This window comes from Bos taurus, chromosome 19 (genome assembly GCF_002263795.3).
Source record: "Bos taurus isolate L1 Dominette 01449 registration number 42190680 breed Hereford chromosome 19, ARS-UCD2.0, whole genome shotgun sequence".
NCBI lineage: Eukaryota > Metazoa > Chordata > Mammalia > Artiodactyla > Bovidae > Bos > Bos taurus.
Window position 1 is genome coordinate 48267802 of NC_037346.1, and position 14297 is coordinate 48282098.

A 14297-nucleotide genomic window follows, 5' to 3' on the forward strand; every position below is an offset into this window, starting at 1 on the left:
TCAGTCACGTCCGACTCTGTGACCCCATGAATCACAGCACACCAGGCCTCCCTGTCTATCACCAACTCCCGGAGTTCACTCAAACTCAGGTCCCTCAAGTCGGTGATGCCATCCAGCCATCTCATCTTCTGTCGTCCCCTTCTCCTCCTGCCCCCAATGCCTCCCAGCATCAGAGTCTTTTCCAATGAGTCAACTCTTAGCATGAGGTGGCCAAAGTACTGGAGTTTCAGCTTTAGCATCATTCCTTCCAAAGAACACCCAGGACCGATCCCAGTGGTTAGGACTTTCCAATGCAGGGGGTGTGGATTCAATCCCTGGACGAGGAGGTCCTAGGATTCCCACATGCCTTGCGGCCAAAAAAAAAAAAAACAAAACATAAAACAGAAGCGATACTGTATCAAATTCAATACAAGACTTTCTTTAAAAATGGTCCATATTAAAAAAAAATTCTTTAAAAAATATAAAGAAACTAAGGAGGACTCTCCAGCCTGGGGACCCTGCCATGAACACCATCAGGTAAACACACCCCTCCTGCCAGTCTTCCCACCCACTGAACCCACTGCTCCCTCACCAGCCAGACACCTACCCAGGAAGACAGCTCAGCATGACCCCCTGGTCTGAGAGTGGTGGTCAAGTCTTGAAGAAAATGGAGCTGACTTCCAAATCTAAAACTGCCTTTATTTGTGGTTGGCTCAGCGTAAGGTGCCATCATTGATCAGCAGAGTTATAAAACTGTACAGGAGGTACAAAAATAGGCTGTTTAACTTAGATAATTACCCTCACATCATCAACCTTTAAAAATACACGTAAAAATTGTACAATCTGGCAGTTTATAAAATATAAAGCTAAAAAGAGGATTTTTAGGTTCCACAAAGAGGATTGTATCACACGATTAACACATACCCATGAAACAATTAACCATCCACAGAGAAGACACAATGGCACAGAATTAAAAAAAAAAAAAAAAAAAAAAAACTCACTTAAAAATTAACATTTTCACCCTGACCAAATTATTCACCCTTTAATGACAAAACTGCTGTAAGGCGTCCATCCCATGGAAGGATACAGTATAACTTTTCCAGTTTTAAAATGGTCAGGGGTGTTTATCCAAAGCAAATCTGATGTGCTTTAAGCAAGTGCAACTGTCACTGGACACACTTCAGCGTAAAAATTAAATAAATATAAATAGGTTCAATAAATAGGTCGTTGCAAAAAGAACACTACATAAAGTTAGCATCTGAGAATGTGGCAGAATCGACTGGTAATGCTTTCTAGGTCAGTGGGGACGCCCCCGTCACAGCTTCCGGGACACTGAAAAGGAATACTGTACCTGCCGGACACTTGAGAACAGGGGGTGAGGTGAGCGGGGTGGGGACTTTGGCTGGAAGTGTTGGTTAAGGCTGCTCCAGTGGGGAGGCTCACTGTGGATGCTGTCTTTGCGGTTTTCCAATGAATACAGAGAGGATTTAAGTCCTGATACAAGAATTGGAACCAGTTACTCGTGGGAAATCACTGATTCACAGAGAAAACCAAATATACAAAGAGTAGACTCTTTGGTTTAAAAGATAATGGTCTAAAAAAAACCCAAAGAATGATAATGGTCCAACCCTGGAAGGTGGAATTCTGGCTCATCTGTACAGGACACCTGGAGACTTACTTCCAGGCAAGCTCAGTGTACACAGCGATGCACAAATGAGAACAGCCCCAGGAAACCCAAGCCTGGCCCCGGGCCAACTTCGGAGAAAGACGCGTCCAAGAGGAGAAAGCCCTACAACCCAAAGGACCACCAGTTCATCTTTTTCACTGCGGTGATAAATGAATGGCATTCACACAAAACCTCACCCAAAGGATCAGTCAACTGAAGAAACTACTCCAGGATGGTGAAGGGTGGCCAAGGAAAAGAAACACTGGGAAGTACGAAGAAGAGGGATTTCAGAAGGTGAACGATCGGAGAGAAAGCTCAAGAGAATAGAAAGAGGCTCCTTTCAGGTGTGCTGTGTGCTGTCCCCCGGCCCTTCCACAGAAGCCTGTGAAAACGGAACCAGCCCACCTCCCTGGATGACCTCAAGCCTGAGGATCCGAAGAACAGAGATACACAGTGAGAACAGTCCCGGGAAAGCCAAGCCTGGCCGTGGTTCAACTTCGGAGAAAAGAGCGTCCAAGAGGAGAAAACTCTACGACCCAAAGGCCCCCCTCACATCTTCGATGTCAGACCAGACTCCAGATCTTCTCTTTCACTGTGGTGATAAATGAATGGCATTCACACAAAACCTCACTCAAAGGATCAGGGTGAGCTCTGATAAGGAACTTCCTTCTCAAGTTGGTAGGAAGAAGTACTTAACTGGGCCTGCTAACCGGTGGATCTCCCACTGAAAGATGTGTAAGGGGTGGGAATGATGTCTCCCTGGGGAGAGTCGACAAGGACTACTGCACTGAGAAAGGGGGAGGTGGGAGAGGAACTTGGTGCCCAGGTGGCATGCATGAGACATCAGGTGCTTTAGTGACATCATGTAACACCTGTGATTGCCAAGTGAGCAGATGCTCTGGTGCCCATGACAGGTGGAGCTCTTTAAAAACTGAAGTTAAAAGGACTCAAGAAGCAGCATGAGGATTCTGGCAAGTGTGCCAAGGACAGATTCAACACAAGGTTCAATACAAGATTTAAAGAGACGATGGTGTCCTTGGGATTCCTAACAGATGTGACTAAACTCTGTCTTAAAGATGAGACAGGACTTCCCTGGTAGTCCAGTGGATAAGAACCCGTCTGCCAATGCAGGGGACACGGGTTCGACTCCTGGTCTGAGGAAGTTTCCATATGCCTCGGGGCAACTAACTGAAGCATACTGAAGCCTGTACACCCTACGGCCCGTGATCTGCAAGAAGAAAAGCCACCTCGATGAGAAGCTGGTGACCTCAACTAGAGTAGCCCCTGCTTGCCACAAGTAGAGAAAGCCTGTGTGCAGCAGCAAAGACCCAGCACAGCCAAAAATAAATTAAAAAAAAAAGAAGATAAAGATGGTGTACTTGTGAAAATTCAGCCTTCCAGGAATTGTACAAAAGATCAGATCAACAGCTCAGCTGTGACAGGACGTGGCCGACTGCAGAACCCTCTTTTCAGGAAAGAACACCTTCCTGCTCAAAACAACAGGAAACCAGAATTTTAGAGACCAGGACAAACCAGATGGTGCCCGAGGTGTCATCATGATGGGCACCCACACAAGACCTCTACAGGCCACTTGGGAGGACTGACGGGTGCCCGGGTTCCCAAAGGTGACGGAGAGAAGATGAACAGAAGGCGATCTGCTGGGTGCCAACCCCAGACGCACGCCCTTCCCCACCACTGCCTGTCCGCTCTCTACCACTGGCTCGTGTGAAAGCTGAGGTTTGGCCTGTTTTGTTCACCTGTCTCTGGCACCCAATATCCTGTCCAGCACATATAGAAGCGCTCAAATAAAATACAGTGAATAAACGAGTTTGAGACAGTGGGATGGTTAAAAACTAGTACCACAAGCAGAAAAGGCAGTTTAAAAAAAAAAAAAAAAAAAAGCTGTCCTGGAGGCAAGAGGGGCCAAAACAGAGAGATGACACAAACCCTGGGGTGTTGGGAATGGCCTGGCTACTCCCCGGAGAGAGCATTCAGCAGAGACAAAGACGAGGCAGCTGACCCCCCACCCCCGCCCCCAGCAGCGCGGGAAGCTGACAGTCCCTTAAATCACTCGCGGCACTTTCTGCTTCTCCACCTCGAACTGTCTCATCATCTGCCCTGGCGGCAAAGCGACCTGCAGAGCGGTATGAGAACAGCCGGGGAAGGGGCCGGCCCGGGAGCATCAGAGCTGGGAGGAGAAAGACGGTGGTTTTCCGAGTTCCTGAAAAACGGACAGCATGGTACGAGACCTGATGCTGACCGAGGATGCCAGGTCCCTAGGTCTAAACGAGGTAACTGATGAGGTTTAAAGATGTAGGATAATTTTAAAAGAGAGAGAGACAGAGAGAGAAGATGACTTTAGGCAGACAGAAAGGAAGGGAGTTAAATTCACTGAAGGCGGAATGAGTGTGTTGGTGACGCTCTCGTTCAAATCCACTGTCGGAAAACATCTTGCGAGGAGAAGAAACAGCGATTTCTCTCTGTCAGTTAGAGAAACTTGACAGTAACGTTCTTCCTCCTGAGCAGAGTCTCTTGAGTTCACCAGGACCGAACTGCAGTGATCCCTCCACCCGGCTAGAGAAGGTACTCAGAAAATGCTTCCTCACCTGTATCCTGACTGCATTAAACTTCTAAGGGCTTTCGGCAGAGAAAAGACAGAAAATTTTGACTAAAACTAATGTTAAACATTGTATCAATTTTGGGGGAAAAAACCCATGGTATTGACGTAATTTAGAGAGCATGATTTTGAGGTTGTGTCATACACGTGCATAGTGTTGCCATGACGTTACTCTTCAGCATTAGAGAACCAGGGGCTACCCTACAAAATAGAAGGTGTATTATTCTGTTTCTTGCATTGCTTCTTCATGAGTAAGCTTCAAGTTCAGTTTAGCTCACACTAATGTAGCATTCTACGGTACGATCAAAATAAAAAGTTATTAAAATCTGCCAAGAGAAACATAAAAGCCTGCCCACAAAGTGTGTGGTGACCCTGGCCTCGGCCCTCAACCCCCTGGCCCGTCCTGCTGGCCCCAGGGACAGAGTGGCCTCACCGCCTGCCTGCTGGCCAGGACTCCCCTGGTGGGCCCTGAATGTCCCATCTGGCCTGCTCCCCTCCGGCCCCGTCCCTGCCCGGGTCTGAGCTTCTACCCCTCATGGCCAGGGGACTTATCCCCTCTTGCTTCCAGATGCTCCTAAATAACCCCGAGTGCCCAAGGCACGGACCCACTGAAGGCCACGATTCAGGCCACTGATGCCCGGGGCCACAGCATCCTCTCGGTGTCTGTGAGACCTGCAGACACGGCCTTGCCTTCAGAGTTTCGGGCTGGCCTGTCCCCTCACCGCACCCCTACGCTCAAGGTTCTCGCTGCCCCAGAGGAAACGCTGGTCACAGTGACCTGGGAGCCTGCGGGTGCACAGAGTCTCTGATCCCCAGGGACGACACTCTCTGAAGGCCCTCCCACTCCCAGGGACCCTCTCCTCCAGGGCCCTGCTCCTAGCAGAGGCCACACCTAGCAGCTCGGCCTCGACGGTCCAAGAGAGGGGCGCTCCTGGACCCAGCACGCGGGCAACACAGAGAGGTCCTTCGTCTCTCTTCCTTAAAGGCCTACAGGCTGGCATCAGACAGGGAGTTTTAAAAGAAATGCGAGTCTGAAGCGAGTATATCCAGGAGAAGACGGACGGCACTCCTCTCTGCCTCTGGGACCGGTCCTCCTTTGCAGACATCCCCCAGTGGTCCAACTTTCATGACCAGTGTCTTCCCAGCTCCTCCGCAGGTTGGGGGGGTGGGGGGAATCACCTTTCCCTCTGCCCGGAGTTGGCATCTTCCCCTGCTGGCTGCGGAGTGGGCAGCTCAAGGCACTTGGCTTCCGGGCCTGGTCTCCCTGCTCGGCCAGGAGGCAGCGGGCTGCGGCTCGTAGAGACCAGGCCCTCAGTCCCAGCGAGGCCACCAGCGTGGAGGCCGCCCGGCTCAGAGGGCGTCTGCAGTCACGGGGGGCTGGGGCTCGGGGGGCTCGTGGTAGTAGGGCTGGAAGGGCCTCTCGTGGCAGCACAGCTCCATGGCACGGTAGGTGTGTGAGAGAAGGTGGGGGAAGCGGGAGGTGAAGTAGCGCACGAAGTCGTCAGGGAGGGCGCCCAGCGTCTGCTGCACCTCCTCGGGCAGCTCCCGGTAGTGGTGCTTCTGCAGACGGGCGGACACAGACACGTGGTCGGCGGAGAGAAGCCCGTGGGACCCAGGCCAGACCCGCTCGAGGAACACAGACTGCGAGGCTCACTAAAGGGACCACCCGTCCACTCCCCGGTCTCTTCCCCTTCTTCGGGGGAGGTCTTTGAGGCTGGTGCGGGGAGAGCAGGGAGGGGCAGTCAGGTGCAGAAAGGGCCCCCATAGAGGGACTTCATCGAGTGCTGTCCAGGCAGGGAGAAGGCACCGTGCAAGCCAGTGAAGGATGTGGTGACTGAGCCCACTTCCCAGAGCACAGCTCCCTGCCCCAGCATCCCTGAAGAGAAGGCTCATCCAGGGGAAGGAACAGCTGCTAATGTATCCAGTGCAGCCACGGCCGCCTAGCCTCTGTGAGTTCCTCACTCCAGGGTGGCCAGAGCACCCATGGGGAAGGGATACGAGGAGGGGGCTGTGCAGCACCCTGCCCGGCCCCGCTGTGCACCCTCGGCCCTCACCTTATTCCTCATGGCTCTGAGGAGATCTCGGACCGAACTGCCTTTATAGGTTCTGAATTTCCGCAGATCTAGAAAAAAAAAGAAGGGAGGCAATGTAACAAACCCACCAGATTCCAAAAGAAAACAGTTTCTGGGGCTCCTGGAGATGAAGCAATCTTAGGATAGAAACATGACCTAACTCCATCCTCATCGCAGATTTTCCCAATCTGAACCCGGTGTGGGGCGGCAGCGTTAGCCTGAATTCTGCCTCCCAGTCACGCCCGTGGTCAGAGACAGCCGCTGAGAGCGCCATACATGTCACAAACTTGTCACTCTGAGAGACAAAGGGGGACACGCACGAGAGCAGTGGGGTGACCGGCTATCCAGACCACAGGAAGCCTCGGCCCCAGAAGTGGTATTGGAGCCTCAAGTGGCCTGGAGTTGTCGCTCCCATGCCTGCTTCTCAGAAGTGTTCACGAGAAATCGCCTCTGCCCACAGGTGCCCGGGGCACCTCATGGTCACCTGTCTGCAGGGGGACGGTGATGTTCTCCCGCCAGTCCATCTTCACCACGGCCCGCCCGCCGCGCTCCAGCTGCTTCACTATCGGGCCATCCAGGGCCTCTTTCTCTATCCGGTCACTCACGTCCTGAGAGGGAGACAGGGCACCAGGGGATGGTCAGTGTGGAGGCGCCGAGGGCCGAGGATGGCTCGGCCACCCCTGCCTGAGCCGGGCAGTGAGGGTCCCGCCTGCTCCCCGGGAGCAGCCCCGCCTGCCACTTGCTGAGGAGAGACCCCCCGGCTCCACCACAGATGCGCGCCGTCCACAGACGTGCAGCACCTCGCCTGCCTGTCACCATACTACGTGCCACACGGGGCCATGCGTGCAATCTGTATTCACTGATGAACCAAGAGAAAGGGTTACTTGGATTGACACGCTGTGACTTCTGTGTGCCCACACACACAAAGCCATGACTGTTGAGGGGAGGTTTATCATTCTTCAATCAAACAATTAGAAAAAAACAGGAAGCCAAGACTTCTTTCAGAGGAGAAAAGCCAGTGACAAGAGTTATCGGGTCTAAAGGCCCCAGCTATGGATCCAAATCCTGCTCTGTGTTTGCGGGGATGCACCTGACCACGGGCCTCTCGGAGTCCCCATCAGTGAGACAGGTCCACCGAGCAGCCTTGTGGGGAGCACAGCCTTCATCTTTGACGAAGATAAAATCAGACCAGCTGACTGTCTAACTTGCAGTTGCAAAAGGAAAGCCTTGGGGGGAACTGATGGTCAACTTGGGTACATGGGGGCTTCCCTGGTGGCTCAGTGGTAAATAATCCACTGCAACGCAGGAGACACAGCAAACAGGGGTTTGATCCCTGGGTCGGGAAGATCCCCTGGAGGGGGGCATGGCAACCCACTCGAGCATTCTTGCCTAAAGAATCCCATGGAGAGAGGAGCATGGTGGGCTTCGGTCATAGGGTCGCAGAGTCAGACACGACCAAAGCAACTAAGCGTGCGCTTGAGTACACGGGGGCACTTGGAGCTGAACCTCAGAGCTGGCACAGCTTGTGATACGGACGGAAGCCTGTATGTTCACAAGACATGCGACCGGAGATACTAAGAACCTACATCTCAACCTGGGGTGCGGTGAAGTTCCCTTTGCATGAGCTTTATTCCTGCCCTACATCTTATCATCAGCCAAGTGACCTGGCTAATCCGGAGGTCCCTTGAAGACGTCTGCCCTCAGATATAATGTCACTGCATTCTTAGACTACAGTGTGATGTAGACATAAACACTTATGTGCACTGGGAAACCAAAGTGTGACTCGCTTTACTGCAATATTCAGTTTATCACCAGGGTCTGGAGCCGAGCCTGCAGTATCTCCTAGGTCTGCCTGTATGAAGAAAATATGTTGAGATGCCAACTGTGGTTCTCTTTCGGTTGTGGGATTATGGGTCATTTAGTTTCATTCTTTGTTCTTTGCTGTAGTTTCTGGAAAGAAACAGGCAAGGTTAAATGAATATTTTTGATGAAGAAAACAAACATCTCCACCTGGAAGAACTGGAGCTGCTTTTCCAGGCTCCAGAAGAAAGGGTGTTTCAGCACATGCTTCGCTGACGGGCGCTTCTGGGGGTCCATGGCGATCATCTTCTCTATTAATTCCCGGGCAATGACGTCCTCTGCAGAGAAGGAAAACAGACGCACAGCTCGTTATGACCAGCCTCAAGCTGCAAGCAAATAAATACCCAAACCTTAACAGTCTGCGTCCCTGCAACTCAAGGTTCTGCCGACAAGTGAAAATCGCTCAGTCGTGTCCGACTCCTTGCAACCCCATGGACTATACAGTCCATGGAATTCTCCAGGCTAGAATACTGGAGTGGGTAGCCTTTCCCTTCTCCAGGGGATCTTCTCAACCCAGGGAAAGAACCCAGGTCTCCCGCATTGCGGGCAGATTCTTTACAAGCTGAGCCACAAGGGAAGCCCAAGGATGCTGGAGTGGGTACCCTATCCCTTCTCCAGCAGATCTCCCCAACCCAGGAATCAAACCAGGGTCTCCTGCATTGCAGGCAGATTCTTTACCAACCGAGCTATCAAGGAAGCCCTGATAGCTACTGACAGAAACCCATTCCAGTAACATAAGACTTCGGCTAAAAAGGAGAGACCTCATTTGCAGTTAATGAAAAGGAGTGATCCGAAATACTTGCTACCAGAGTCTGGGTGACCTGTCCTGCCTCCACACGCTGGGCTGTGGGCCACCAGGGTGACGCACTGGCTGAATGTGGATGGACGTGGGTAGAGAGTCAAGATGAAGGTTAAAAACGGGCGCGCTTTCCCTGGTGGTCCAGTGGTTGAGAATCCGCCTGCCAATGCAGGGGACGTGGGTTTGATTCCTGGTTTGGGAACTAAGATTCTACATGCCACAAGGCAACTAAATCTGTGCGTCACTGCGCCCTAGAGTCTGTGCTCCACGACAAGAGAAGCCACTGCAATGAGAAGCCTGTACACCACAACTAGAGAAAGCCCACGTGCAACAAAGACCACCAGTGCAGCCACAAATAAATCAATAATAAGAAAAGAGCATGCTGCAAGATACTATGTACTATTTTAAAACTCCATTTTTTATAAAAATATGAATATGTGTCTAGAGAGATGATCAGAATAATGTGTACGAAGGTACTGATAGCAGTCATTCATCACTGAGTAATGGGTCTATGAGCTTTTATGCTAATCTGTTTTGTCTCCAGGGAATAAGGAAAATCAATCCATGAGCAAGACTGTAAGATAGTTTAAATCTTTTTAAAAGGCAGGAGTAGGTGTCACAGGCCAATTACAATGTGGGAAGCCCTTCGGTCAGGCAGAAAGGCTTGTCCTCATGCCTGGAGAGTGAGTACCCAGATCATCTGTTCCTAGACCAGGGTGACCCCCTGACTGCCAGCCCACACACGAGAGCCCAGTTTATGGAGCATGGCCCTTCTATCTCCCCGAACATCAGGACAGGAAGGTACCTCAAATTGTTTAACCCTCAGGAGTCACAACCTGGAAAACAGAGGTCCCCAAAGGGCCCTTGCCCAGGTCACAAAGGCTGTCATATGACCTCAGGAACCTGGGAGTTACTTGGCTTCAGGACGCCCCCCCCAGCCCTCCACCAGCTCTGGACTGAGTCCTTGGTTCACTGAGGCCCACTGGGCGAGCAGCTGGAAAGAAGGCCCCCTGGGGGCTCAGAGCCAGCACCACCCCTGCCCGCAGGGGCTGCTCCCGAGCCCCCGACTCTGCCACCTGCTCAGTGTACTTCTTGGGGTACAGGCAGTCAAGCCCTGCCCACCCCCCCGCCCCGAGCTCCAACTCACCATGCTTCTCTGGGTGCAGGCAGTCAAGGCTGTAGGCACCCAGGAGGATGTTGGCCTGGCGTTGCAGGGACTTGCCAAAGGGGTGGCTGCCCTCAGATATCACGTAGTAGAAGACGCAGCCCGCGGAGAAGATGTCCACCGTGTAGGTCTGAAAAGAAACGAGGGGCGTCAGATGCTCCGGAGGGTAAGGGAGTTCTCATTCTCACCTAGCAGCAGAGGTGCAGCTGCTCGGAGCAGTGCTGGGCGTGAAGAACTGGGCTCTGGAGCCAAGAGGCCCCGGGCCACTCTGCACCTCAGCATTCACGACCATGAAGTGAGGATGAGCCCATGGGGCTGCTGTGAAGATTAGCTGCGTCCTTGCTGCTAGTCATTCTTTACCCAACCAGCTCGTCACTCCTTGAGGGCCAGGCTGCCTTTGCATCCCTGTGGTACCCCAGGTAAGTGCATACAACAGGTCTTAACCTTTGTTAATAAATGAAATACAGCTTTCGGTGGGAATTCCCTGGCAGTCCAGGTTAGGACTCTGCGTCTCACTGCTAAAAGCATGAGTTCGATTCCTGGTCAGGGAATTAAGATCCTGTGTGCTATGTGGTTAGGCCAAAAAAAAAAAAAAAAAGAGTGTTTCATTCAAAAACAGCTCCAGAAAGTGATTATTTGACAAGTTTCCAGTGCACTCACTTTAATGTTATCTATTAACATGTCTTACTTATCCCATGAAACCATTCCGTGTCTAGGATGAAACTGGTGTGTGTGTGTGACTTCTAGCTTGGTCTACGTGGGGTATAACGCTGGGGTGTAACCCAAGCACAGTGTGGGTCCCTCATGCCAGGCCCCACCACTTGGATTTTCCACCAGATGACGTGGGGCTCTAGTCAGAGAGTCAGGAGCTGGTCACCTTCCTCACCGGAGAAAACACACCCTTCACAAGAGCCTCACGAGGTGAGCGGAGCAAACGTCACCATCCCCAGACGAAGACACAGGCAGAGCGGTTTGATGACAAGCCCAGGGTCACTGCTGGGGAGTGACCAACCAGGGCAAGACGCAGGTCTTATTGCCAAGTCCAGTAAATTACTCTGTTGTCAGAGCGTTCCTGGTGACAGGTTCAGTACCGGAGGAACAAGTCCACCTGCCACTTCCCGCCTCCTCGGGGAACGGCCGGCGCTCCGTTTTCCGCAGCCTGTGCGGCCGGTGTCCCCAGCATCCCACCCCGATGCTGCCCCGGGGGCTCCTGTCCTGCATGCTGGCCCCTCTGCCTCCAAACTCCAGAGCTCACCTCTAGGCTCAGTTATGCTCTTTCCCAAACTCATTTCTGCCTCTGGTCCTTGTAGTTTAAGTCCTCTGTAAGCTGATAAAATACACATGCTGCCAAGTCTGAGGTAAGTTGAGTCTTTGGTAAGACTTGATATGAGAAAGTTACTACAAAAATTGCTGTGGGATTAGATGTGGGAGACTCAACTGTGAGCTAGACGGGACATAAATAGCTCGAGGCTAGGATTCCGCTCTCAAATCACTCAGGGGGTTTAAAACTGAGTCTCAGTGCAGAAGTCACAGAAGGCATTGTGAGCATGCTTTATGCAAGAGAGGAAATCAGCAACTCCATTCAGTTGGACCCAAAGTCAAAAAAAGATATATGGCAAAACTAATACAATATTGTAAAGTTAAAAATAAAATTTAAAAAAAATAGATTAAAAAAAAAAAAGGCATTCCCAATTTTACAAAACAATCAATAAAACAACAAAAAAAGACCTTGTTTTACAGCAAAGATTTCTCTTACTTAGAGAGCCATGTTACTTAAATTTAAAATTAAATGTTTACAGTGTATATGTATTTTCTTATGATTCTCTATCGTAACTGACTTTTTTTTATTAACAGACCAACTGCTGGTCCCGTGAAATAAGATGGCTCTGCTGCATCTTATCTATTTTAGGATGGCTGATCCCATCCAAGTCTGCTCAGGGAAGTGTCGGATAATCCTTCAGGATCTTGGTGAGCTAGAAAGCAAGGTGCTCAGACACACCTGGGCTCTTAGCAAAAGAACGAAGAACCCAGCTCAAAGAGGCTCCGGTTGGGCAAATCTGGAACAATTTGAGTATCAAAAGGAATGGGAGCTATTTTCACAGACGTTTAAGAAACATCTGATGAAGCTCAACTTTCAAAAACCAAGGACTGCCAGAAAATATTAGCCTCTACATTAAGCATTTAGATGCTTACCTGAAATCTGCCTTGTACAAAGGAATGGTATGGATAAATTGAACTGCACATTTTTTTTAAACTTGATTGCTATTAAAGCAGAAATTATAAGGTTGTAAAAAAAAAAAGGGAATAGGAACAAAAACAAATAAGACTACACCGGGTTATATTACTATTTTTTTTTTTTAATCCATGAGTCCATAGTGACTTAAAATAGAAAGGGCATAGAAAAATGTCAGCTAATAAATGTAGAATTTTAACTGAATGGAGTGATTCAGGCAAGGGATGCCATCGCATGCTGAATCATTACCTGAGTGACTGTTGGTATCAGGATACTGACATTCTGCCAGGGTGTTGCCCCACACGGTCCTGGCAAAGGGGATATGCCGCTGTTAAACACCTGTGCCAGGTGGGCCAACTCGGCATCACCAGCAGGGGTACAGTAATAGTAATGGTACAACCTGAGTGTGGCTGTTCTTGTCCAAAACACTTAATTTGAATCCAACTGAACCTTTAGACCTACTTCTAGTTCACAAGAAATATAAGGAATAGATGGGCAAATTCAACATCACCAAGAGGAAATGGGTGAGTGAATCCTGAGTGGGGCGTTCTACAGAGAAGCATCTGGACTCCTCAGAGAGCCACTGTCATGGGGCAGAAAAGGTGGGAGAACCGTGTCAATTAAAGGAGAGAAAATCAGGGACTTCCCTGGTGGTCCAGTGGTTAAGACCCCACACTCCCAATGTAGGGGGCCAGGGTCTGACCCCTGGTTGAGGAACTGTTCAAATGCCATGCAACAAACACACTTGGTCGGGTCCTGGTTGACAAAACGCAGCTCTGTAACAGACCTCTGGGGAACAACTAGGGAAACTGGAATATGGATTGAATACTAGGCATCGTGGAAACAGTATTAGCGGCTGAGGTGTAATCATGGTGAGGTGGTTAGGAGGTAGAACGTACTTGTCTTTGGGACACAAGTGCCAAAGCATTAAAGGGTAAAGGGCTGGGAGGCCTGCCACTCACATGCAAGTAGTTTCAGGGACAGAGAGAAAGTGAAAAATATTGACAGATGCTGAACTGAGGTAGAGGTACAGGGGCACTCACTGCTCTCAGTTCTCTGTATTCTCAAAACAGAAAGCTGGAAAACCAAAAATTTTAAAAAGAATGAAAACTGGAAGTCTGCTCACCTTATGCTAGCCCTGATTTCCCAGTTTCCCAAAATAGGGGGAAAGTGATTGGAAGAGTAGAAGGGAAGAAAAACAGACCACGGCCCAGCAGACAATGTTAAGGTGGCAGCACATGCTGCTGGGAGAATAGCTCTTTGCTAAAGAAACCTCCCTCTCCAGCAGTGAGCGCGGCAGCCTGTCGGCAACTGGAGCTTCTGACTCCCGAAGGTATGAGAGGCTGGCTCCGCGGTTTTCACAGAGTCGTGCCCTTTACTCACGGGGTTCTCCTTGCAGTCTTCGCTCAGCATCTCCGGGGCGATCCAACCTTCGGTGCCCGGCACCCCCGAGCGGCGGCTGAAGCTGTGCCTGCCCACGGCCAGCTTCTTGCAGAGGCCGAAGTCGGAGATCATGGCCTTGATCCTGCCGTGTGCGTTGGGCATGGAGAGGAGGATGTTGTGGGGCTTCAGGTCTCTGTGAACTAACAGAACAGCCCAGGTCAGTCCACTTCTTCCACCATGGGGATGCGCCCTCCTCAGATTCCCGAGAGACCCGCTGCTGCCCCTAAAGCTTCTAGTCTTCAAATGTGAAAGTCCTTGGGTTTGTAGACCACTGGGACCCCAGCCATGCGGCAAAGAGCTTCAACAGAGGCGAGGCCACCTGGGCAAGTCATCTCCCTGCCCGGCAAGGGGGGGCTTCTCACCAATGTTGAGGGAGTGCAGGTGGGCCAGGCCCGAGGTGGTCTGTTGCAGCAGGGTGATGGGCTCCAGGCCGAGGTGGGCGAAATCCTTCTGCTCCACGTAC

General features: G+C 50.9%; 1 protein-coding gene and 1 long non-coding RNA gene across 3 annotated transcripts in view; one reads left to right on the plus strand and one right to left on the minus strand.

Moving 5' to 3' along the window:
- Nucleotides 1–657: 657 nt before the first annotated feature.
- ERN1 (endoplasmic reticulum to nucleus signaling 1) overlaps nt 658–14297 on the minus strand; it is an 82336-nt gene continuing 68696 nt past the window's right edge. For both annotated transcript variants that reach the window (XM_024980955.2, XM_024980954.2), the window contains 7 exons: nt 14197–14296; nt 13775–13974; nt 10141–10288; nt 8345–8472; nt 6819–6942; nt 6317–6384; nt 658–5822 (listed from right to left, as the gene is read on the minus strand). In XM_024980955.2, the coding sequence (XP_024836723.1) occupies nt 5613–5822; nt 6317–6384; nt 6819–6942; nt 8345–8472; nt 10141–10288; nt 13775–13974; nt 14197–14296 (978 nt within the window). In that variant the 3' untranslated portion in view covers nt 658–5612. The remainder of the gene's footprint in view (nt 5823–6316; nt 6385–6818; nt 6943–8344; nt 8473–10140; nt 10289–13774; nt 13975–14196; nt 14297) is intronic.
- On the plus strand, nt 10281–13781 carry LOC132343100 (uncharacterized). The gene is made up of 3 exons (XR_009491778.1): nt 10281–10577; nt 10996–11079; nt 12013–13781. It is a non-coding gene; the product is annotated as an uncharacterized lncRNA (long non-coding RNA).